Here is a 24,741-nt window from a genome sequence, read left to right as displayed (position 1 = left end):
GCATCGTCAGCCCCTTCTATTTCACACTTATTATTTGCAGATGATAGTATTATTTTTTCAGGTGCGAATGTAGAGGAAGTTGAGACAATTCGTAATATTCTTCATATTTATGAATTGGCTTCGGGGCAAAAAGTGAATCTTGATAAGACGACGGTGTCTTTTAGTAAGGGTGTTTCGGATGAGAAGAGGAGGGAGCTCGCCAATTTGATGGGAGTGAAGTTGGTGGATATTCATGATAAGTATCTTGGTCTCCCTACGGTGGTAGGAAGATCAAAGAGAGTGATTACAAAGGGTGTTCGTGAGAAATTGTGGAAGATGCTTCAAGGGTGGAAAGGGGGAATGCTATCAAAGGCAGGTCGGGAGGTGTTGATTAAGGTCGTGGCCCAATCTATCCCAACCTATGCGATGAGTTTGTTCAAATTTCCCTCTTCCTTTTGTGATGAGTTGCGTTCGATGGTGTCGAATTTTTGGTGGGGCCAAAAGAAGGGTGAGAGAAAGATCCATTGGTTGTCATGGAGGAAGCTTTGTGAGCCGAAAGCAGCAGGGAGGCTTGGGTTTAGAGATTTTAGATATTTTAATGCGGCCCTTCTAGGAAAGCAGGCGTGGAGGATTATACAAGAACCGGACAGCTTGATTGCAAGAGTATATTTTGCTAATGGGGATTATTTGAGCTCAAATTGGGAATAACCCGAGTTATACATGAAGGGGTCTTTGGGGTGTGAAATGGGTTATCCAAAGGGGGATGAGGTGGAGGGTGGGGGATGGGCTCAATATTCCGGTGTGGCATTGTCCTTGGATTCCCGGGACGCAAACTAGAAAGGTACTATCTCCTGTTATTCATGATAAGTGTAATTTGAGGGTATGTGATCTCATTCACTTGCCCACGGCGTCCTGGAATGTAGAAAAGGTGAATGCAAATTTCTTGCCATTTGAAAGGGAAAGAGTGTTAAGCATTCCTCTTAGTTTTCGCCTTCCCGGAGACAAGCTCTGCTGGGATTTAGAGAAAGACGGAAAATACTCTGTACGGTCAGCGTATAGGGCGATTTTTGGGGATTGGGTCAGCGAAAATGTGGCTTCTTCTTCACTAGCTACTAAGATCTGGAACAAGGTATGGCATTCGAATATACTCCCAAGAGTTAAAATTTTCTTTTGGAGAGCTTGTAGGGGAATTTTACCCACCTCTAAGGGGTTGAGTAAGAGAATACAAGAGAGGGATGCTAGCTGTAGTGTGTGTGGAGTTGCTGAGGAAACGGAGCTGCATTGTTTGTGGGAGTGCGTTATAGCCAAATTAATTTGGGAGGAGTGCGAGCTGTTCGAAATTTTGAGAGGGGAGTTCAGAGACTTCTAGGACCTGGTGTTAGCTGGTATGGAGCGCTTGTCAAGCTCAGAGCTTGGACTTTTTATTATGACCTGCTGGGCTATTTGGAACGCTAGGAACCGGTGGATTTTTGAAGGAGAGAAGTGTGACCCCAAGCACTCGATGGAGCATGTGAAGAAACTTATTGGGGAGCTAGCAAAGGAGGATTTATGTGCTGTACCGAAGGGAAAATCAGCTCGCAAACGCTGGAAGCCACCTCCTATTGGCGTGCTAAAGCTAAATGTGGATGGGGGTGTTTTTGAGGGGGTGGGTTCTTCTGCAGGGGTTGTGATACGTGGAGCTGATGGTGCAGCTGTGCTTGCTGCTGTTCGGATGGTGGAAGATAGGTGGGAGCCGAAGATAGCTGAAGCGAAGGCCATTCTATGGGGTGTGCAAGCGGCTGCTGATTATGGAGTACGAAGAATCATCGTCGAAGGTGATTGCTTGGGGGTGTTGAACGCAATTGAAGCACAAGAGAGAGGGGATAGTAGTCTCCATTTAATATTTGATGATATTTATCATGTAATTCAAGGCTTTGAATCTGTGTCTTGGAAGTATATTAGTAGGGAGGGTAATAAGGTTGCGCATGAGTTAGCTCATTGCTTTCTGTGGGTATTGGGTAGTAGAGTTTGGTTGTCGAATTTTCCTGATTGTGTTGTTCCGTTTTTGGATCATGATCTCCCTATTAATGATGAATGAGTAAGCCTTTGGGGCTTTGTTTTAAAAAAAAAATAATAAAAAAATAATAATAATAATAAATTAAAAAAAAAATATCTTGCAAGACGCTATCTAAATCAGAAAAATAAATGACAGCTTTGGAAAGGCGATTAATTAGAATTTGGCCTTATGTTAAAAATATGATGTAAACAATTATTAGTAGGAAACAACATCATAACTTCATAAGACAACATTATTTGCCAAGTATTGGTAACATATGGCGGATAGTAAGTCTTGCCCTTGAGTTTTAATTAATAATAATAATATATACTCCGTATATAGATATTCCATCAAAAAAAAATATTAGAATTAACATGATCAACTTGCCCTTGGGCTTCAGGGTCTTAATCACTACTTAATTAACATGATCTGTATAATTAATCCTAACTTATTGTACCACTATCGCTTTTTACTAGAATAAAAACACCATAAACAATGAATGAAGCAATAAAGCAAATTAATATTGCTAAAAAGATGATTAACATAATATTCATATGACCATATTTGATCAAGAAACAATGATATATAGTACGTAAGATATCACACCAATTAACTAATGTTTTCTACATGAAACATAATCAATCTTCCTACATTACATAAATCACCCCAACTAATTAAACATACGTACTCTAAATAAAACTAGATCAACTTATAAAACGTACATATAGTTAATTTAATACCAAGGATAATCTTCTACTCTATTCCCAAACAATGTGAAGGTACGTTTAGGACCAAGGATGACAAAATTAATACGATTCTCCGATCGAAACGACGCGACTCGAATGTTATCCCCTAGCTTCAACCCCTTATCCAAGCTCAATTTGTTCCAATTGTGCTTCAAAACGTATCTATATGAACCCTTGTCGTAGTTCCATCGACTTAGATGCATATTGTACACGGACGATCCCATGATCACCTTCACGTCGATGTGAGCGTTCTTTTTAACACCAACTTTCTGTTCAAGAAATAAATCTTCACCACGGCTTAGAAACACTGGGACAACTTGCTTCTTAGGGAGTGATAATCGCGCTTGTTTACCATTCATGTCGGATTTTGTAAGCTTCTTGTCCAAGAGTATTTTAGCATCACTAATGTCTTTAAAATCCATATTATTGCTCTTGATGTGTTGACGCAATGACTCTAACAATGCACCATTATTGTTCTTACTAACAACATCAGTAGATTGATCACCTCTAAGACGTTTCGAATTATGGGGTTCTTGATTGGTAGTAGAAAAAGCCAAGGCATAAGTTCGTTTTTTGGGTGGAAGAGACATAATGTCAACAACTGTTTTGTTACTCATCACCGTATTTTCTTGGTTGATCTTGTGGTGGTACGAAGCTAAGGGTGTTTGGTTTACGAATTGGGCGACGAAAGGAAAGGAAAGGAAAATGGAGGAAGGGATGATTGTTGTACTGTGAAAGAAAGCATAGAATGTTAAGAGTATATATTAATATATAGAATGAAAAGCATGAATGTATGAATTAGGTTTAAATTAGGAAAGTATGATATTGCCGGTTGAAATCATAGAGTTGATGAACTTGATGGTCAAGCTAAGTACATTCCTAAATTAACTTACCAAATAATATCTAAAAGATTTTGCGCGCTAAATCTATAACATTTAACGGTCTAATATATAGTTTATGAAAGTTTGATGGTAGATAGAATTAATGCATGGAATGATGAAAAGTACTTTCCTAAACTAAACCAAAGAATGTAACTAACTGAGTACTACGTAAATCTATAAGATTTTGCGCGTAATATTTATCCTTAGTTGTGCCATTTTTAACGGCTAGTCTTTACGAATTTTTTTTTAATCAAGTAACAAGTAAATAATCAATCCATATTTACCCCCAAAACAAAAAACAAAACCAGTTTTACCAAGTCGGCTAGTAATAATTTTATTTTATTTTTATCGAAAATTGGAAGCAAGAGTAATAGTTTTTTTTGGAAAATTTGAATTTATAAATCCCAACTTTGGGTAATTTACTATAAAAAAATCCCAACTATGCATTATCCCTCAAAAATCCTAACTTTAATACCCATTTTCTTTTAAAGATCCTAACAGGTCACCTAACCTGTTACCTAGGTTACAATCCACGTGTCAACACGGGATTGGTCAAAAAAAATTCAAAAAAAAAACTAAAAAACCAAAAAAAAAATATTAAACACAGCAGCCCCCACCCATCCCGGAAAACAACCTACCCGCACCCCTCCCCCGCCAGATTATTGCCCCCCCCAACACCCGACAACCCCTCCCCGTCGCCGGAATCCGACAACCAACCTTCTCCCACCCTCGAAACCCACCCCTTTTGCTCCTCCCACCCTCGCGAAACCCACCCACTAACCCCCCCTAACCCCCACCTTCGAAAACACCCCCTTCCCCTTCCCTAACCGTGGGTCGATTTCAGGGGTAGGGGAAGGGAAGAGGGGCGATTTCGAGGTTAGGGGTTTTGGGAGGGGGTGGGAGGGTTTCGCGAGGGTGGGGGGAGGGTTTTTCGCCGGATTCTGGTGACAGGGAGGGATTATCGGGGGTGGGGGAAGGGTGGGCGCCGTTTTCCAACGGTGGGGGAGGGGTTTTCGGGGATGGGGGCGATTTCCCGACAGGGTGGGGTGGGGGTGAGGTGTTTTCCGGGATGGGGTGGGGGCTGGGTTTTTTTATTTTTATTTTTTATTTTTATTTTTATTTTTTATTTTTATTTTTGAATAAATTAGATTTTTGTAAAAAAAAAAAAAAATTAATTTTATTTTTTGGACCATTAAAATTCTGACAAGTGGCAATTTTTTTTTTTAGAAAAAATGAGTTAACCATCTCTTCAAGTAACCGGTCATCTGGGATTTAAAAGAAAATGGGTATCAAAGTTGGGATTTTTTAGGGATAATACATAGTTGGGATTTTTTATAGTAAACCGCCCAAAGTTGGGATTTATAAACTCAATTTTTACTATTTTTTTTAATTTCTTGTGACTTGTCATATCTTACAAATGAATTTGTTTGGTAGAGTGATTTTTGTTTGCTGATTATTTTCTCCATCCCAAAATAATTGATACACTTGACTTTTTATACTACCTTCGTTACAGATTATGTGCAACGATTAGATATTTTTCCTCTCTACTTTATGTCAAATCGTTGCACATAACCTGTAACGAAGGTAATATCATTAAGTTTGACCATCAAAAGATATTATATATAATAATTTTTAGTAAAAAAAAATTAATATTCCAATAACAATATACATTAAGGATAAATCCAACGACAATTTGTTTATTAACATTTTATTTTAAATAATATTTTTTAAAAAAATGGTTAAAGTTGAGAGGAAAAAAAAAAAAAAAAAACAAGTGTTAAGTGTGTCAATTATTCTAGGAGGAAGGAGTACCTCTATCATCCTAACTTGTCATTTCATTCTAGTCCTTTCCTTCAGTCAATTTTTCAATGCAAAATTTAATTGGATAATTAAGAAATCTTAACATATATATATATATCATAATATACAAATTATTATATAAGAAGTACTTAATACTAAAAATCAAAAAGAATAATCTAACAAAAACTCACTTGAGTATATTTTGATATAGATATTCAATTAATTATAGATTCCATTTTGCATTGGAATCTTGAAGAATTCAGATAAGATTAATTATTAAAAAATGGAGCATATCAAAACATTTTAGAATGAGAAACTTTTGGGGCTAAGTTTAATAAATTCAGCTTTCGATGTATAATGATTGCTGAATACTTGAAATTTTAAGACAATCAACCTATGTGTTACTGATAACATCAAGTTGTGATTGGCTATTGCCTATCGCTACTAATACGAATACATTTATCATAAACCAGACTATCCGATACAAGAAAATACAAGACTCCCAGACAGATAAAGAACTCTTGGATCACATTAAAATGCGGGTGCTGTATAAACAAACATCAGCTGGCAACAAATTTAACTACAAATTTCATACTTTAAAGATAGTTTTAGTATCTGCTATACTATGTCAGCCACCCAGGTAAAAATTCTTCTGATCTTCCTTGTACCAGCATCAGTGACTACGGCCTGTCTTCTTCAAGCTGCAAGATGGGCATTTGTACTGCTTAATGTTTTCGGCCTTGGCCGGAGTTATCTTCACGCACTTGCCATGGAACCACCTTTCGCAAATATCACAGCAAATCCAAAATTCATCTGCGCTGTAATTACCACCACAGCTGCCACACAGTGTCTCACCCTGCTCATCTTCATCATCCTCAAAGCCCTCATCAGCTGCCAGCTTGGGAGTGCTCTTGATCTGCCCATCACTTGCTCTCTGCAAGAAAACAAAGGGGCATTATTGACCCAAAGGAAATGCCCCAAGAATAAAAAAAACACTTTCTCCCTTCCCACAAGCATACCACCTTCAATCTCCTAGTTTATACTAGATCCGGTAGCAAATATACATTTCACACCGATACCTAACAGTTTGTAGCAATCTAAGTGGTGTAAATAATACAGGTCAGAGAGAGACTAGCATACAGAAGCAGGTTGTTTCTGTTTTTGTTTTGGCAAAATGTAATTCTGAATTCAAAATACTACGTATAAAATTTTTTCACACAACAGTATTTGATATAATCAATATGAATCAGCCCCCGCCTTCTCCCTCAATAACCAAAAAAATTAAAAGCACATAAATTCAATGTGATGTGTATCACAAACATGCCAGAGAAGACACAAGAGACAAGTCACTGATATCTGTATTATCAAAAAGCATAAACAAGAGTTCAATGGAACTCTCAGGATTCAACAATCCTAATAATGTATCAATACAACCAGATAATGATGAACTACTGCTATTATTCTCACCTTGGTGCTTCCTCGGGATTTGCTACCACTATCCACACTAGGCTTGTCCTTAACAGGCTTCTTTTCTGTCACAACTTCAAAGACAGTTGGCAGTTCGTTTATCATACTGAATAGACGCTTCCTGAAAAAGAAAAAAAAAAAAAAAAAAAACTTTTATCAATAATGTTCTTCACAACTGACAATAAAGAAAATTGTGAACATAAGCAGCCTGCTGTTTTAATTCAAAGCCGACACAAAATACACTCGCAGAACAAATAAACAGACAGCATAAACTGAGATCTCGGTAAACTATGTTTGGACTAGATTCAAAGTATTGGAAACAGGTATGTATCTAAGTGTCAGAGGCATTTATGGAGAATTTGCATGTTTTGATGAAAAATGAAATGTCTTGAGTCATCCATGTCCAACTGTGAAGTACCCGACATATGTGACATCTAATCATTTCCACCATCTCCTTTTCCTTGATAACCGCATAAAGTAACAATCTTTCGAAATGAAGGGAGTAGTAATTACGGAGTAGCATATTTCAAGTTAAAAAAATAAAAATAAAAAATAAAAATGGCAATGCAGTCACAAACCAGTGTCCCCTTTCACCCCAGTTAATAACAAATCAATCCTCTTTACTCCTGTCCTCCAATAAAAGCCCCACGTCTCCCAGTCACACATTCTTAGGGAATAAATCGGAATGGGAGTACTATTTCTTAAATATAATATAAAAGTAAGGTAGTGGAAACAGTTTATTATTTTTAGGGTCAACAAGATAAAATATGGAGGATAGAGGGGTTTTCTTGATTGAAAGTTAACAATAAAAAGGTAAAATAAGGAAGGAAAAAAAAAAAAAGTATTGGTTAATTACCCCGCCCAAATGAGAATTGGGAATTATAGTTAGGGACAAGAGTTTGGGGGAAATGGTGGTTATATTTAGGGACAAAGGGAATAAAAAAAAGGGGGGAAGTGAACCCATAAATCACAGATAAGTGCCTCATGTGTCCCAGCCTGCTTGAGGCAAGATTTTTTTAATAAGCCGCAGACTAGCAAAGTTAAATGTTTATCATCAATTTACCACACCGAGTGACAGCTCAATGCAGATAGCACAGAAAATCTCATAAGAGAGAAGCCAAGACATATCAGAGTGTAAGCCAGCTACTTTAACAACATTAGAATCTAAATACAGATACCACATTGCACACATTCAAGCCAAGATAATGAGACACACGACACATGCATCCTATCTCATCAATCCTACTAGCAACCTATTTTCATCAACAAAATGTATAAGTGGTTGAAAATGTTTCACTAACTCAGTTACTAAAAGGATTAAGGTAATCAATTACTTTGGGTACATACTAGATAGTTTACCTTCTCAGAAAAAGAACACGGTGTGACTCAAGTTGGTTTAACAAGTGGATATTAATAAGCTATGATCAATCACAAACAGCTGCAGGGAAATTATCATATGATTCATCCCCAGGTAAGTCAAACTTCAATGGAATCAAAAAAAATGCAGAAGCTTAAGGGGGATAGAGTCTAGAAGGTTACTTATATAGTACCCCATAGAGAGTATATCTAAGATAATCTTCCAAGAAAGAAATGAAGAGACAAAACGTCAGAGGAAATAAAAGAGAGAGCACTTGTCAATCAACTGAAAGTCAAAATTGCCAATGGCCAAAAGGGTTTGGGACACAGTGCCACACCCATCAATGGAAGAAAGTTTGAACCATTTACAAGCCCAAAGGAGGTTCTGTCCTAAAACCAATTTGCAATAGGAGTAACTCAAGATTATAAAGGGGTCTATTTCTACTACTCTATGATGTGGGACACTTTATTTGGTGGTTTTCTACAGAACCTGAATACGTCATAGGAATCATTAGAGTTCCCCAGTTTTTCTATAGGATGGCTTCTTAAAGACTGTTACTCTAAAATCCTTAACTTCAATTTGAACTTGCTTTCAAAGTTGTAATATGCCTTTCTAAATGGCCACTCATTCTTATAATCATCAGCGATAAGTTTCTATTTGAAACTAATGTTCATGCAGGCAAATTCCATTCAGTAGAGTCCTCCCATGAGTACCCTCCCCTTTTAAAATGTCAAAGTAAATTCAAAATGCGTTCAAGAGTAAGGAAAGGAATGAAATGAAGAAAGAGAAACTAAAGACAAAAAAAATTACAGTCCCCCCCCCGGGGGGGGGGGGGGTATCGTTAAGTTGAGCAAAAAGGATATTTATATTTGTTAATCCTCCCTTCACCTCTCTCTTCCTCTCAAGATTCCAGACCCTTCTTTATATCTCAGCAACAACGCACACAGCTCTCAAAATCCCAACATTAATGCCCCAACTGACTTAAATCTGCCACTGTTCAGTGTTCGCTCCTCTATTAATGAATCATCCATCCTAGCCTATTGAACATTCTAATCAAAATAGTGCACAACCAAACAGCAACAAAGGAGTTTATGATTCTGATTTCCTTTCCACTTCTCTAAAAACCAACCAGCTTCTTATTTCACTTACAGTTTTCTACTAAAAATAAAATGACAAACTTAACAAAGCAACAGAGGGAAACTTTATAGAATGCATAATGGCTGTTACATGGAGGTAGTATAGGTTAACTATGGATATATTATTCAGGTGTGCAACTGGTCTGCAACTTGCCACAACTCAAAATTTGGGACATGAGGACTCCACTCTAACTAAATTCTTTCATGTAATGACATGCCCATAGAATTTCTAAACCACCCTAAGGAGACACATTTTTATCATTTTAAGCAAATGCAAGACAAACACCAATCACAATGTAACTCCACAATGCAATTTAATTATAGAAAAAGAGGACTATGCACATATTGAGAAACGGTAGGTATTCAATCATTAACAAGAATTACTACATTGGTAAAATACCAAGTATTATAATATTCACATAATACTATTGGGAAAAAAAAAAAAAAAATCATGTGGATGTATAATATAGGGTGGAGGCATAGAAAAGTTACAAAACTTACAACAGTGACATCTTAAGCCTATGTGCTTAATTTTACTAAGACTTCCACTCGTGTCTTCCCCAACCCCTCTAACCATATAGTCTTCCCTTACCCCTCTAACCATATAGTCTTCCCTTTCCCTCCTATCTTCCTCTTCTATCATCCCTAAAAAAAAGACTCTAGATCAAATTTCACCACCCTCTTCTACGACTCTCACCAACAAAGCCAAACATCATTGGCAATTTTATTTTCAACATCCTGTCATGTCTAAATCTTGCCCTTATTGGTCCTACGCGGCTACGCCATCAGGTCCATCACTAGTCCTCAACTATTATCCTCAGAGAACCCAATATAGTCAGCCCCTACTTCCACCACTAAAGTTGACTTTCCATCTGTCTCTTTCACCATTTGACACTGCCTCTGAAGTCTGGGGAAATGATTACCCCCAAATCTCCCTCTCTCTGCTTCCTATTTTCCAAACTTTGGTTTGTATAGACAGCTGTCTCCAAGCAGATTGGAGAACCATAAATGTGTTTAATCATGTCAACATGAGTACATGACAAAATTAACTGCGCACATGTACATCAAATGGCAACAATAAACCAACATGTCATCCACAGCATAACTATCAGGTTATCAACATATCTCAGAAGAGCTTGTGTCCATCCTTATAAAAAGGAAAGACAAGCATATAACCACACACAAGACCAACAGAAAATATATACCTCTCATTGCGGTTAAGACGTGCACCAAAATAGAAACCCACAGATAACAACCAACAATCACTGTGCACAGCAACTAAAGAAAGCCAATCTCTCCTGTTCATTCCATCCCGTGCAAAGTTGATCCCAAGAGCTGGCTCGGGAAGCTCAGGTGGTACTTCTTCTGCAGGGAGATTAACTTCCCACGATTCATTCGGATGCCCATACAAGCACAAGTTCTCCTTCTCTGCAAGGAGACACAAAACAAGCAAAATGAAACAATATCAGCTACTCTAGCACCATGGTTCAGCAAGATATCACTTACACAGTAACATATCACAATAGCTAATAACAATAGCAATAGCAATAGCAAGGCTCTGGCCTTACAGTGTAGCCTCAAGGTCAAATATCAGCCTTATACTATTGAAAGTTCAGTAAATTACGTGATTAAATCCCAGTAATTTATAAGATGGTCTATCCAGATGACATTTCTTTACTACTCAAATTATGGAGATATTACAAACATGTTAAGTAAAACACATTTTGCTCATCTTGAACCTCTATTTTAAAGGAGATATATTAAGAAAAAAGGTGCTGTCACCTGCCCCTGTACCTAAATCCTCTCGTATGAAAATACAGGACAATGTAATTCCTATGCAACATAACTCATCTCACTAATGTACTTAAAATTAAACAAAATTAGTCAAATTAACCAATTATGGGATTAAGGCTTTGATTGATTGATTGATTAATTGAGACAAAATAACCCTTTTTGTATTCATGCATCACCAACTACCCAAATCTGATATTGAGATTTTAACTTCAGGCTAACCACTGAATTTCGATATCAAAATTCAGTACAAAAATACACTCAATAAATCTGAGTTTTTTTATGTCTTAAAAAAAAAAACAAAAAGGCTGAATTTTTTTAATAAAATTTTAATTTTTTTAATAAATTTTTAATTTTTTTGAAGACTTTGCAAAACCGAATTTTTTATCCAAAATTTAAGAGCCAACTAACTTCAACAACTACATACAGCATTGAACTGGGTAACAACTAACAAGTATGAAAACTCAGTAACCCAGAAATAAAAGAATTTCATGAAAACAACGCCAAATTACAATTACCCATAAAAATTACAACAATACGAAAACAATAAAATCCAAATGTACAAACTGAACAAGAACATAATCCAAAATTGACCTAAAAATCTTATCAACCATCAAATCTGAAACCCCATTTTCCCAATTAACTAAAATAGGCATCGGAATCAAAAACCCATGAAAAATAATCACAAAATAAGAAAAGAAAATTCAACTTACCCGGATCGCAAAGTCCATAGAATTCGTCAACATCTAAATTAAAAAAACAACAAAAACCCAGATCACAAAACGGTTACCCAAAAAAACCCAGAAATCAAAAATTGAAAAAAAAAAAAGGAGAGAGAAAAACCCAGAAAGTACCAGAAGTAAGAGCACGAACAATAGCAGCACGACGAGCGCTAAAATCCTTGAAGATCTCTTCCACAGTTCGAGGATTTGAGGATGACATAATTAATTATCGTTATAAAAAGCAGATTTAAAAGGGTTTTATTTGTTAAGAATTTAACAAAGAAAAATAAATTACAGGAAAAGATGAAAAGGGTATGAGGAAGTGAGTGAAGAAATGGTTGAATTGGAGGACAAAGAGTGGAGTTTTGTTGTCATTCAGAGGGGAGAAGTGCGGTGAGATCGCCACAAGAGACAGAGAAAGAAAGAGAGAGAGAGAGAGAGAGAGAGAGAGAGAGTTGAAGGTGGTTGCTAAAATATGCAACCTTGATAATTGGGACCCTTTCATGTGACTTTGATGTGACATTTTATAGGCTAATGTCCAAGTTAACCCTTACTTTGATTGAGTCAACTTAACCCTAACCTAACCTAGCCTAGCCAAGGATAGGATCAGCTCGGATCGTGATTATGCTTTAGTTTTTCTGACCAAATATGGAGATGTATGATACGCAGTGAATATCGTATCATAGCGTATCAATCCAGATAAGATTATTTAGGCTGGCTTGGTGGATGGAGATAGTCCTTCCACGTCAGTCACTTGTAAGATGGATTTGATCCTCAGCCAAAACACGCGGAATTAGAAAAATAGATGTAGGGTATTCAAAAGTTTGGAGAAAAAAATATAATCACGGGATATATTAAAAATGAATCCTAATAAGAGAAATTCAATTGAAATAATAAAGATTTTAATGTCAAGGTAATTAATGTAGCAATTGGTAAATGGGAATGTAATATTAAAAAAATAAAAATTCTCATTGGTAACACTTAACTTTTAATTTTTCTCTTGGTGAATTGGAAAGAAAATTATATAGCATTATTTTTAAATAAAACAAAAATCATGACCCTTTCCCCTACCGGTGCCCAACTTCTCTTCCCCTCCGTAGCCCAAAACTAACCCAACCACCCTACCCCCACCACCGGCATCCCCTTCCCCACTCCCACTAGACAGATGCCACCATCCCACCTTTGGCACACCTCCTCCCCGACTCAGCCACCAAAACCCACAACCCTCCTCTTCCCCCACTCCAAAATTGGTCATTACTCTTTTCCCCCATCCAAAACAGTCGCCCATATACCAACTCCCCTAAAATGACCACCGAAATCAGCCAATACTAGTCAATATAGGCCAATTCAGGGGCTGAGTGGTCGGTTTTGAACCTAAATTGACTGATTTTGACCCTGAACCGGCCGATTTCAATGACCGTATTAAGAGAATTTGAAAAAAGGGTGGCTCCGTTTTGGCTAGGGAAAGGGGTTGTGGTAGCCGGTGGTTTTGTGGTGAGGGAAAGGATAAGGGTCAGTTGGGCTGGGGAAGCGGTGCGCCAAAGGGTGGTAGTTAGTGGTGGTCTCCTAGGCAGGGTACAGAAGGGCCGGTGGATGGACTAGTTTCAATGTTTTTATTTTTCTTTCATTAACCAATATTATGGCGACTAAGACCGTTCCAACTCCCAACTATTATGGAGACCCAATGAATTGAGATAAAATTAGGCCATTTTAATATAATGAAATGTGTAATACTCTCATGATTTTTAATAAGTGTTTCGTTATAATTTTCACAAAACGTTTATAACAAATAAATAAATGTATTAAATTATTATTCAAGCAAATTATGTTGAAAAAAATTTATATAAGTATTTATAGGTTATTGTAAACAAGAGAGAGAAAAAACCAAAAATGAAAGGAAATTTTAGAAAATAACACCATAAAATTGTCAAAAATTTGATTATAACACCACAAAATTTAAAACTTTTATTATAACAGCACAAAAAAAAATCCAATTGAATTTCACCACCACTTAACGAATTCTTGGATGAAATCCATTACTGGGGCCCATCCGGTACCCGTGTCACCAATCTATTGGATTTAAAAATAAAATAAAAACTAAAAAAAAACCTAAATTCTAACCCAGCCTCCACCGACAAACCTAATTCCCACTAGCGGCAACCCCTTCCCCATCCTACTGATAGGCCGTCGTCGAGCCTACCAAAGATAATGATTCCTATCTTGGTCTCACTAACAATAGTAAGGGTAAGAAAGGGTCGAACCCAAGAGAGGCGTTGAATCAACCACCGAGTACTACCGTTTAAATAAGCTAAATGAATTCTATATTGGGTTGGTTTTGAGTAACTTCTTCTAATTCAACTCAACTAAAGCTAAGAGGAGATTAACAATATTAAGAGGAATCTAGGGCTTGGGTTATACCACTCAATTTCATCACAAATCACAATTAGCATGCAACAATCAAGGTAAATTAATGGGATAAATTAGGGGAAGTCATCTAAAGCACCCAACTACTCTCTCAAGCTAGAGGGATTACTTGAATCATGAGTACAACCTACTCTCGTGGTTACATAGCATAAAACAAGTGTTAAAGAATAATCACGATGACATAAACATTCCCTTGACCGGTAATCCCTATTCTCATGGCATTTCGGGTCAATCAAGCATAAGGGAGCTAACTCAAGTTCATCTCTCGATCCTTCGTTGAGAAAGCTTGGATAAATAGTTCTAGCAATGGCCATATACAAGAACTAAGCAATTAAACCACTTAAGCTCAACTAATTAACATCCCGCAACAACCAAATTAGCACATGCAACAAGTAATTAGTGACTACATTGAGGGTTTTGCCCAAACCCTAGAATTTAGACTACTCACAATCCATGGGGGTTAAAGCAATTAAAGATTTCAAGCAATTCATGAACAAGTTCAAACTAAGGATTAAGCTAATTAACAATCCAAAACATGCAAGAACTAGCAAATAATTAACAACAAAGTAAAGAGAAGTAGAAAAGATGAGTAAGAAATGGTTACTATGAAGCTTCAAAGTGAGCAACAATGGTGGATTTTGTCTTCCACAATGATTGAATTTGAATGTTTCCAAGCTAATAATTGAGAACTAACTAATGATTTGAGAATTTAATGTTCTAAGACTACAAACTAAGAGGAAAGCTCTAAAAAACTGCATCCCCGTACAAATGAGCTCTAAAGGGGTATTTATATGACCCCCAAATAAAAAGGACGGAGAAAACAAGGAAGGAGTTCGACTGTAGGTCTGCACGGACGTGCCAGATTTGGCACGGACGTGCAAGGCTAAGCACGGCCGTGCCAAGTTTGGCACGGACGTGCAGGAGGGCCAAAATGGAGGCAGAAGCTTCTGCCAAGGTCTGCATGGACGTGCAGCTTTTGGCACGGACGTGCAGACTTGCACGGACGTGCTATCATCTTGCACGTCCGTGCAGGATGCCCTGCCTAGACTGCTTAACTTTGGGAAGCTGTAACTTCTACGTTTCTTGTCGGAAATGGACTTGTGACCAGTCGTTGGAAAGCTCTTGAGACGAACTTTAATCTCCAATTTGAATCGCTTCAAAAGGTTGATAAGATAAAAAGTTATGGTTGGTTGAAGTTGACGCTTACGCAAACGACCTTTCAAGGTTCTCCAAAAGCTTTTCATTTCCCTTTAAGGCATTCCTCCTTCTTTCTCCATGGCTCTATCAACCAAGCTTGCCCTTATCCTTTCTCACTCATGCTTGATCATGTCCATAGTGCTAAAAATAGCTACATTACATCAAAAACACAAACAACCGGTGAAGCATGGATGGCACAAAATTTGCATAAAAATAGGATAAAAAATGAACTTTGATGTCGATTAATAACGAAAACAAGGTTCAAAAGTACCCTAAAATCATGCCAAATAACAAGTTATCACCTACCGCCGACAGCTTCCACCCCCGCCTATTGTCGGCACCCTCTCCTCATCCCACGTTCCACGCCTATCGCAGCTACCATCTCAATCTCATCCCTTAACCCACACCCCACAAACCCATTCGGCGACTTCCCAAATCCCCACCCTTGCCCACAATCGCCGAAATCCCCACCCTAGCCTTGCCGACGAGGCGAACCCTAGCCCAGCCCTCACCTAGACCTAAACCCGCATCCAAAATCGATTGGCAATCCACACAAAATCGAGGGCTGGGTGTTTCAGGATTTCTGGTGGTCAACTGGACTAATTTCAACGGGGGATGGGAGAGGATGCCGGCAGTAGGTGAGGGTGAGATGGGGAGGGGGTCGGGTAGCCACCGATGTGGGTTAGTGTCGTCGGTGGTGTGGGTGGTGACTGGGTTAGGGCTTAGATTTTTTACAAATAGAGTGGTAGTGCTACTTAAACTATTTACAATTTTGTGGTACTTCTTTAAAAAAAAAAATAGCAGGTAGTTGTTTTCAAAACATGCACTTTAATTGGTAGTTCTTGACAAAATTTCCTTGATTAAACATTATAATAGGAATAATTGAATTGTTAATTAATCACCTTAAACAAGGCTAATATTATTTATTTCACGAATTTAGGATTAAAAAAGAACAACGACATACGTTGCAATGTAGATTTTTTGTGATTCTTGCTTATAAATAAAATCAACTCACTTAGTTTTTAGGTATTATACACACCTAAAAATGTGTCCCCAAAACCAAACCCGATGATGAACAACCTTTCACCGTCATTATTTGTCGAGTTAAGTATTTAATCTTTGGAGTGCTTAAATCCATATTCAATCCAATATATTTCATAAATCAACCCAATTCTAATCCCATTTTCTCAAACCATAACTTATTTTCCTCTTTCGTGTCTACATCACAAAACCGAGATAAACTGATTTTGTGTCACTATAAATTTGATCCAAATAATATTTCACTGGATAGACTTTGAAATAAGCTATTTAACGGTATATCATAAGCCCAATTCCGATTTAAAACGAAGGAGATATGGGCAAAACACTAAAACTTGGCCCAAAACCGACACCCTTGCACTAAAATGACCGTATATTAAAATATACAAAATATTTCGACCTGATTCTAATTGTCTTGGAAAGTAGACTTAAATATATTTCCAACGATATATTAAATTTCTTATTCGAAATCACGAATCAAAAGTTATTATAGTTTTAAAAACGCATAAAAACTAGAAATTAGCGCGTCACGGTAAAAATAACGTGACATCACAGACATTGTCGTTCACAGCAATTTATGCCGTGACACGGCAATATATAGGTAATTTTTTCACGACGCTTAAATACTAGGGCTCCGTGCTTCACCCCTTACATTTCCTCTCTAAATACGAGGCTAATTTCACAAGTTTAGGGGCACCAAACAATTCTCTCTTCCTATCTTATACACCAAATTAAATCATTCTCTCTTTCTCTCTTATACATCAAATCATTATCTCTAATGATTTAGCCTAAACACTATACTTCCCTATTCTCTCATCATACATCCCTTAAGCACTCTTCGGAGTTCATACAATACCTGGAGTTCATACTTAATTCAAGGCGTGAAAGGCATAATTGACTGAGACCAAATCAACTCTACTTTTTATTTAATTTAAATTCAATTTGATTTATATTTTTATTGAAGTTACTAACAATTTATTCATGATGTAGCAATTCAAAGAAACGCGGAACGTGAGTAATTAATTCACTTAATTACTTTTTTTTTATTGTTATTGTTGCTAGTATCATGATTAGGTTTATTATTATTTTATTTGACTAATGATATTATGGTTAAATTGCTTTCAATGTTGATGTTTATTCTATTATATTTATTGATCACCATATTGCATGTTTAAAGGGAATTTGCAATTGAATATCACGACTAATAAGATAATTTGGACCACCGGTTTAGGTTCCTTTTAATCTTGTTGTTTTAATCAAGTGATCACAATATTTTAGAATTATATGTTGCATAAATGTTCAACCAATTTAGCTTAATTATAGTTTGGAGCAAATTGAATCTTTGTTTGCATGCCTTTGAGATCACAAGAAACACTTTTCACTATAAGAATTGAGTAGAGGCCAATAAGGGCAAATGTGACTCCATGACTCACTTCATACCACCATCCCCGATTCTCCTTTCATGGTTTCGAACCATATGGAGTTAGTAATCTAATGGATTATGAATGAGGTGTAACCTTCACGGGTCAATCATTGTTATCAATCGTTGTCTCTTTATCGTGGTTACTTTTAATGATCCGTGATCGATTTACAAATTCCTCAAAAACTTGTTGGCGGCTACCTATTTTGTTTTGTCCCTAATCGTATGTCAATTCCCACTTTTTATGAGTGCCAAGTATATTCACCACATGCTTAAGTGGGTGCGCTTTGAACGACACCTACAGGTATCACGATACATACATATATATATATATATATACACACACTACCTCCGGTCCACATTTGTTGTAACTTTTGCCATTTTGAGCTGGTCCACATTAGTTGCAACTTTCCCAATTGTTTCCTAATTTAGTAAATTTTTATTGTTAAAATTACAATTTTACCCTTACTTTATTTTTTAACCAAACTTATTAAACAACTAACCTAATCTATGTACACTTACAAACTGATTAATTAGGTTAATCTCTCCCACCAAAAAAAAACCCCAACTGTTTAAATTCTTCATCATCCCAACCAACTCAATTGAATGCTCCTATATTCAATTGATCTGATGAATATGGTTGAGTACATTTATTCTGGAGAATTCTCCAGAATAAATACCCCCCCAAACCCTAGTTCTTCTTTTTCTCACTCCTCACTGTTCGCCGAATTTGATCTCCTCTCTCTCTCTCTAGTTCGTAGTCTGTGTCTCTCTCATCTCCATCTCTATTTTCTCCCTTCTTCTTTCTTCGATTCACTTGTTGTTTTTGTTGAGTCTCACTATGTCTTCTTCGAATGACAAAGATCTGGATCTTCTTTGCCATGAGACCCTTGAAACCAGTGGAACTAAGCGGCGATCTAGACGTGTGACGTACAAGCCCCAACGAGGAACGGGTAACATGAAACCTGTTCGTCGTGCTTCAGTCATTGCTAGGAGGAAGATCCTTGGTGCTAAGTTGGCTGAATATGTGAGCGATGAGGAGGAGAAGGTTGTCCCTGTGTCTACGGCTGTACAGGAACCACCAGTTGAGGTGGTTCCTCTGGTTGTGGTGGTGCTTGAGGTGGCTGCTGAAGTTGTTGAGGCCGAGATTTCCGCCGCTGGATCTGCTACTGGTGAGTCTTACCCAGTAGATGTGGAGGTCTCTGAGGTGGCTAAGCCACCTGAGTCCCACGAAGAAGGTGAAGGGCCTTCCACCGATTCTAAGCGGATCAGATCTGGTCCACCTGAAGGGATGACGAGGGAGGAGGTGATTAAGGCGTACCTGCAGATCTACTACCCTCAATTCAACCCTCCTCGTAACTGATTCAGCAGCGTATACTCTATAAACCCTAATTTTTTTCCTTATTCTGTTGTTTGTTTGTTCTGTAATCTTGTTGAATGTGTTGTTGGTATATTGTTTCATCTGTTTTTTGGTATACACCCTAATTTTGTTGTTTGTTGTGTTTTGTGGTATAAACCCTAAGTTTATTGTGTCCTCTATTTTGTTGGTATAAACCCTAATTTGATGCGAATGGATATGGTTGTTGCTGTGAATGTAATGTTGGATGTTGGTGGGATATGATGACTCTTTGTTGGTGAGAATTTATGCGTGCTTGTATGATGTTTGTTTTTTATCTGTGTTCTGTGTATGGATCTATGTTAGTTGTTGTTGGTAATTGGTGTTAATAAGTTTTGGTAGTTTCCCTGATGCATAATACTCAGGCCATTAGTTGAAAGTCCCCTGTTTGTTAATGTAAGCATGGTGTAGTTGGTGTTCCTATGCATTTGAGTCCCTTACTTGCATTGATTCCCCTTATGTTTGTGTGAAGTGCATGTTTTATTTCCATATGATGATGGGACTCACCTGATAGCTACTTGGGTGGTCTGGATGCTCCTGATACCTCTTTTAGAGGTTTGATGTTGAGGTACCAACACTCACTAAAGCTTTGACTGAATACACACCCATTCTGATGGAAATACTAGTTCATAATATAATTATAATTGTTGTGCTATTACATGTTTGGTTACACAAAAGGTAAAGCCTAGACTAATTACATGACTACCTAAAACATATGTCAATTCATATTTACCAAAATGACACACAACCTAGACATAAACTCACTTAAAAAGTTGTTTGAATATTAAAAGGTTATGTGTGGCAGTCATATCTTGAGTCCTTCTTCCATTTGCATTCTTGTGTTCATGTGCTTCAGTCTGCATCCACTTCTATGTGTCCATTATCATCTACTATATCTGTGACTGAGTCTAAAAATTGAACAACTTCACCAATCAGATTCCTATCTACTTGTAATAATTGTGGGAGTAGACCTTGACTGTCCAAACTTCTCTTCTTCATGTGAGGGGGAGAGAAGTTGTTCCCACCTTGCTTCTCTAGTATCTTTATCAAGCATGATTGTAGAGTAATCCATGTGTACTTGTTCAAAACTGGATCAAACTCTTCAAAAGCTCTTGCAACTTCTTGTATGAGCTCATCTAGATTCCTTGGGAATGATTGGTATTGTAGTGATTGTATGACACTAAACAAACCTAAATCTAGAACATTTGTTTCTGGTGATTGAGCTGGTTGAAAAATGAATTGAATGTTGAATCCATGTGCATTACATGCTGCCTGAAATTCTTCATCTCTTGGAACTTGGTGAGGTCTTGCATTATCCCATTGGATGATGATGTCCTTTGGTAGTTGTTCTGGCCACTTCTCATAGATTGTTGGAATGACATGTGTGAGTAGCATATCCCTGATGCATTCTTTTGTGACACTTTGAAGTGCCTTAGTCTCTAGATTCCTTGCATCTCTGTTTTTGCTTTTTTTTTTTTTTTTTTTGCCATTTCGTACTTTACAAAAGGGAATAGCCCATATTTTCCATCATGTACCATGTTGTTGTGCTCATCAAATAAGGGCTTCCCGATCATTCCCATGAACATTGCTTTGATCTTGAATCTCCTTGATTGATGTGCCCTGTATGGATCATCCTCTGTGGGTAGCAAAAAAAATGTTCTTGTCTCTGGATTAATGTAGAACCATTTTTCATCTAAATGTATCCATTGCTGCATGTCTCTGAATTTTGGGTCCCCTTGTGCTGGAATTGGATCAATCTGACTTAGTACCCATTTCAATCTTGATATTTTATGCTTCTCTGTTAGAGCTGGATGATTTGTGCTGGTGTGTGTCCTGAGCCTCCCTTGTTGCCTTAGTCTGTGCAGTGTTGTTTTGGGAATTTTAAGGGCTGTAACATATCCTCTTTCAGTCCCTCTCTTGTACAGTGGTACTGAAGTTAGAAATTCATCTCTGTACACTTTTGGTTTGGGTCCTGTCCTACCCAATTTTTTTGTTTTCAACAACAACTGCAATACCTTATGCTAGAGATTGCTTGATTAGTTTGAAATATCTTGTTGTTGTGGATTTGTGCACTGAATGTTTTCTAGCCAAATTGGCTAAGAAACCTCTTGGCAGTGAGTCACCCCTCCATGTGCAACATTATCTCATCAACAAGAGTTCTTTTTTGTTCCACAGTCAATTCCTTGTTTACTCTGTTTTCTGGTTGTGCTTCATCATTGTTTGCATCATCATCTCCTTCATACCCATCAGCATTGGCCTGCTCTTCTTGGTTTTCTTCAGCATCTGAATCGTACCACCATAGATATTTTTCTCGGAAGAATTCACCTTCTATGAACTCATCATCCAATGCATGCTGAGATTGAATGTACTCATCCATAAGTTCATCTATGAACTCTGCCATGAGCCCCTTTCTTTTTTTTTTTTCAGGTTGGCTTTTTGGTGATGAAGTGGTGGCTGATTTTTTTTTGGACGGTCTTCAACGGAGCCTATTCCTGTAATTACAAATGCTACATCTACTAACACAGCTATAGGAATTAGGTTATTGCTAATCTTGGTTTAGAATTATGTAATTTGGTAGGGCTGCCTGTATTTTGAACTAACAGTACTTAATTTCTGGTGATGTAACCTAACTACTCTATTACCCCCCCCCCCCAACCCCTCCCCAATTCCCCTAAAAATGATCTTTTGATATGGGGTATTGAAAAGGATGCCCTCCTTTTATATGGGGCATTTTGTTGAATGATGAATGAAAAATTTGAAATTTGGGGTAACTTCACTTAATTTTGAATTTCGGTGAAAAATTGGGAGGGAAAAAAGGTGGGAAACAATTTTGCCAAATTTTGTTAAGCTGGCAGGAAAATTGGGTGGGAAATTCCCACTAAAAACCAAAAAGTGGAAGTGGTCCTCTAAAGTCAAATAAAGGGACCACATGTATTCCCTACATATTTCTCCTAGGGGTGAAAGTTCGGTTTTCGCTTTGGTTTTTTGCCAAACCGAAACCGAACCACTCTAATTCGGTTTCTGGATTTTAGAAACCACACCGCACCACTTTACTTTCAAAACCGAACCAAACCAAACCATTATTATTTCGGTTTTTATAAAAAAAACCCGAACCAAACTGAATTTTCATATCAAGCACCATAAACATCAAATTTTGCAAAAAAAAAAAAAAAACCAAATCACACCAATCAAAATCGAACCAAACAAAACCAATCCATACAAACATAATTAAACAAGTTTTCTAACATGATAAAGAAAAAATAGAATAAAAAGCACCTAAATATCAGAAAAAAATTGGACATAAATTAGAAGTTTAGCATAAATTAGTAGGAAAAAAAAAAACTCAAACCAAATTAAAAGAAAGAAAAAGAGAACATACCTCACATTCCATCGAAAAAACATCGAATTTGGCTTTTAAAGGTCAAATTCGACCATGAAAACTCTAGATCTAGAGTATTCATGGTCGAATTTGACATGAAAAACCTTTAGTTGATGGTGTTAAATCAAAACCTCGAATTTAGTTGATAGTTTTCGTAGATGGTGAAGGGGGCGAATTTGAAAGCAAATTCGTGATGTGTTCGTTAATGGTGGCGAGGAGAAAGACAAGAAAAAGGTTGATGGTGTTCGTAGATAGTGAAGGCGTGAAGCGAAGAAGAGGAGAGGAGAGAGAATGGACGGACGGAATCCTCAAGAGGAGAAGAGGAAAGGAGAGAGAGGCTGAGAGTGTTAGGGTTTTTTTTTTTTTTTTTTTTTTTTTTTGCATTATATACCTAGGGTAATTTTAGAGTTGGGCTAGGGTTTAATTGGATTGGGCCTATATTTCGGTGTGGTTCGGTTTTTCATTTTCGCAAACCGAAACCGAACTACACACCGAAATTTTTTTTTTTTTTTTAAAACCGAAACTGAACCACTTCCGAAAAAAACCGAACCAAATTTCTTATTCAATTCGGTTTTCGGTTTGGTTTGGTTTTAAACCGAGTTTGTTTCACCCCTAATTTCTCCCCTAATTACTTCACCTTAATTTTTCTAATCAACCCCTTAAAAGTTTTTCCTCGGCCTCCGCAATCACCACCAAAGTTGCAACAAATGTGGACCCTGTATATATATATATGTGTGTGTGTGTGTGTTTTACATGAAATTGTGAAAAAGGAAGCTTAGTAAAGGTCGTATTAGGCTAGGCCGGTCTTTTATTCTCAAATGAATGATTTCCTAGTACCCTTATTATATTCTTGAACTCATTTGTGGTTTAAAAAAGGCTAGGGCTGTCAAACGAGTCGTGTCATGTCGGGTTCGTGTTCGTGTCAATATTAAACAGGTTGATATACCCTTGACCCAAACCTAACCTATTTATTAAACATGTTGAAAACCCTTTACCCAAACCTAATCCACTTATTAAACGGGTTACCCGGGTTTTACCCACTTATTTCAAAACTATAAAACTTTAAAGTGAATAAGTAGTAAATTTATTTGTCCGCCCAAACCAAAAAATTTGCCCGCTAAAAGTTTTTACCAAAATATTTATACTGCCAAGTTATGTAGTTTAGAGGGTTAATAAGATTGGCATAAAAAAATTCAATTATTTTAACTATTTTAATAGACAAGTTAACCATGTCAAATTCAGTTTAACGGGTTGACGTTCAACCCATTAACATAATCGGGTTATGCGTGTCGGTTTCAGGTTCAAATTTTCAACCCAAACCTAACCCATTTAATTTCGTGTTGGGTACGTGTCGACCCAATTACTTAAACGAGTCGAAAACTCTTGACATAAACCCGCTTATTTTGTGTCGAATTATTGTGTCGTGTCAACTTTTGACAGCCGCAACGTAGCTCGGTGGTACCAAGGTGCTTGTGATTGTGCGCTTGGGCAGTGCACAAGGTCTGGGGTTCAATTCCCATGTATACTTGTTTAGCTTTTCAAAGATACCTATGACGCTCTCACGTTGAAAGTTGAGGAGAAGGAAACTATTCTTATATGATGGTTGATACATCAACTTATTAGAGGACTTTTGGGTAGAACTTCTTGTCCTGCACCAAAGCAAATCCTTATAGATTAGGGTCTAGAGAAGACAATATCTACTAGTGGGCTCACATTAATCTAGGGTGTTACAAATGTGGGCATTAGTAAACTTATGATTCATATTAAGTATCACATGAACTCTACTTGGGAGAAATGTATGAACGAGGTTTATGAGTTTTCCTCAAACTTATTGACGACTTTATTTAGTTTATGTAAAAAAATAGTGTTTGCTTAACTCCTCTAAAATTCAAGGTCTCCCAAATAGTCAAAAATTCAAATCCTACCGCATCTTAACAAGTGTAAAGTATTAGACTTTTAAAGGGCATAGGGTA

General features: G+C 37.2%; 2 protein-coding genes across 2 annotated transcripts; one reads left to right on the top strand and one right to left on the bottom strand.

Annotated features, from left to right (window-relative positions):
- The first annotated feature begins 1,480 nt into the window (after nt 1-1,480).
- LOC110710824 lies at nt 1,481-2,056 on the top strand. Its single transcript, XM_021889166.1, has one exon. It carries the CDS (start codon nt 1,481-1,483, stop codon nt 2,054-2,056), a length of 576 nt encoding a protein of 191 aa, XP_021744858.1.
- A 3,694-nt stretch (nt 2,057-5,750) lies between these two features.
- Nucleotides 5,751-12,369, bottom strand: LOC110710699 (PHD finger protein ALFIN-LIKE 1-like). The gene is made up of 5 exons (XM_021889033.1): nt 12,047-12,369; nt 11,906-11,938; nt 10,607-10,829; nt 6,909-7,029; nt 5,751-6,375 (listed from the first exon to the last, which is right to left on the bottom strand). Exons 1-5 carry the CDS (start codon nt 12,132-12,134, stop codon nt 6,115-6,117), a joined length of 726 nt encoding a protein of 241 aa, XP_021744725.1. The 5' UTR covers nt 12,135-12,369; the 3' UTR covers nt 5,751-6,114.
- Between the last annotated feature and the right edge of the window lie 12,372 nt (nt 12,370-24,741).

The sequence above is a fragment of the Chenopodium quinoa genome, unplaced genomic scaffold (genome assembly GCF_001683475.1).
Source record: "Chenopodium quinoa cultivar QQ74 unplaced genomic scaffold, ASM168347v1, whole genome shotgun sequence".
Taxonomy (NCBI): Eukaryota; Viridiplantae; Streptophyta; class Magnoliopsida; order Caryophyllales; family Amaranthaceae; genus Chenopodium; species Chenopodium quinoa.
This window is presented reverse-complemented; position numbering and strand designations above follow the sequence as displayed.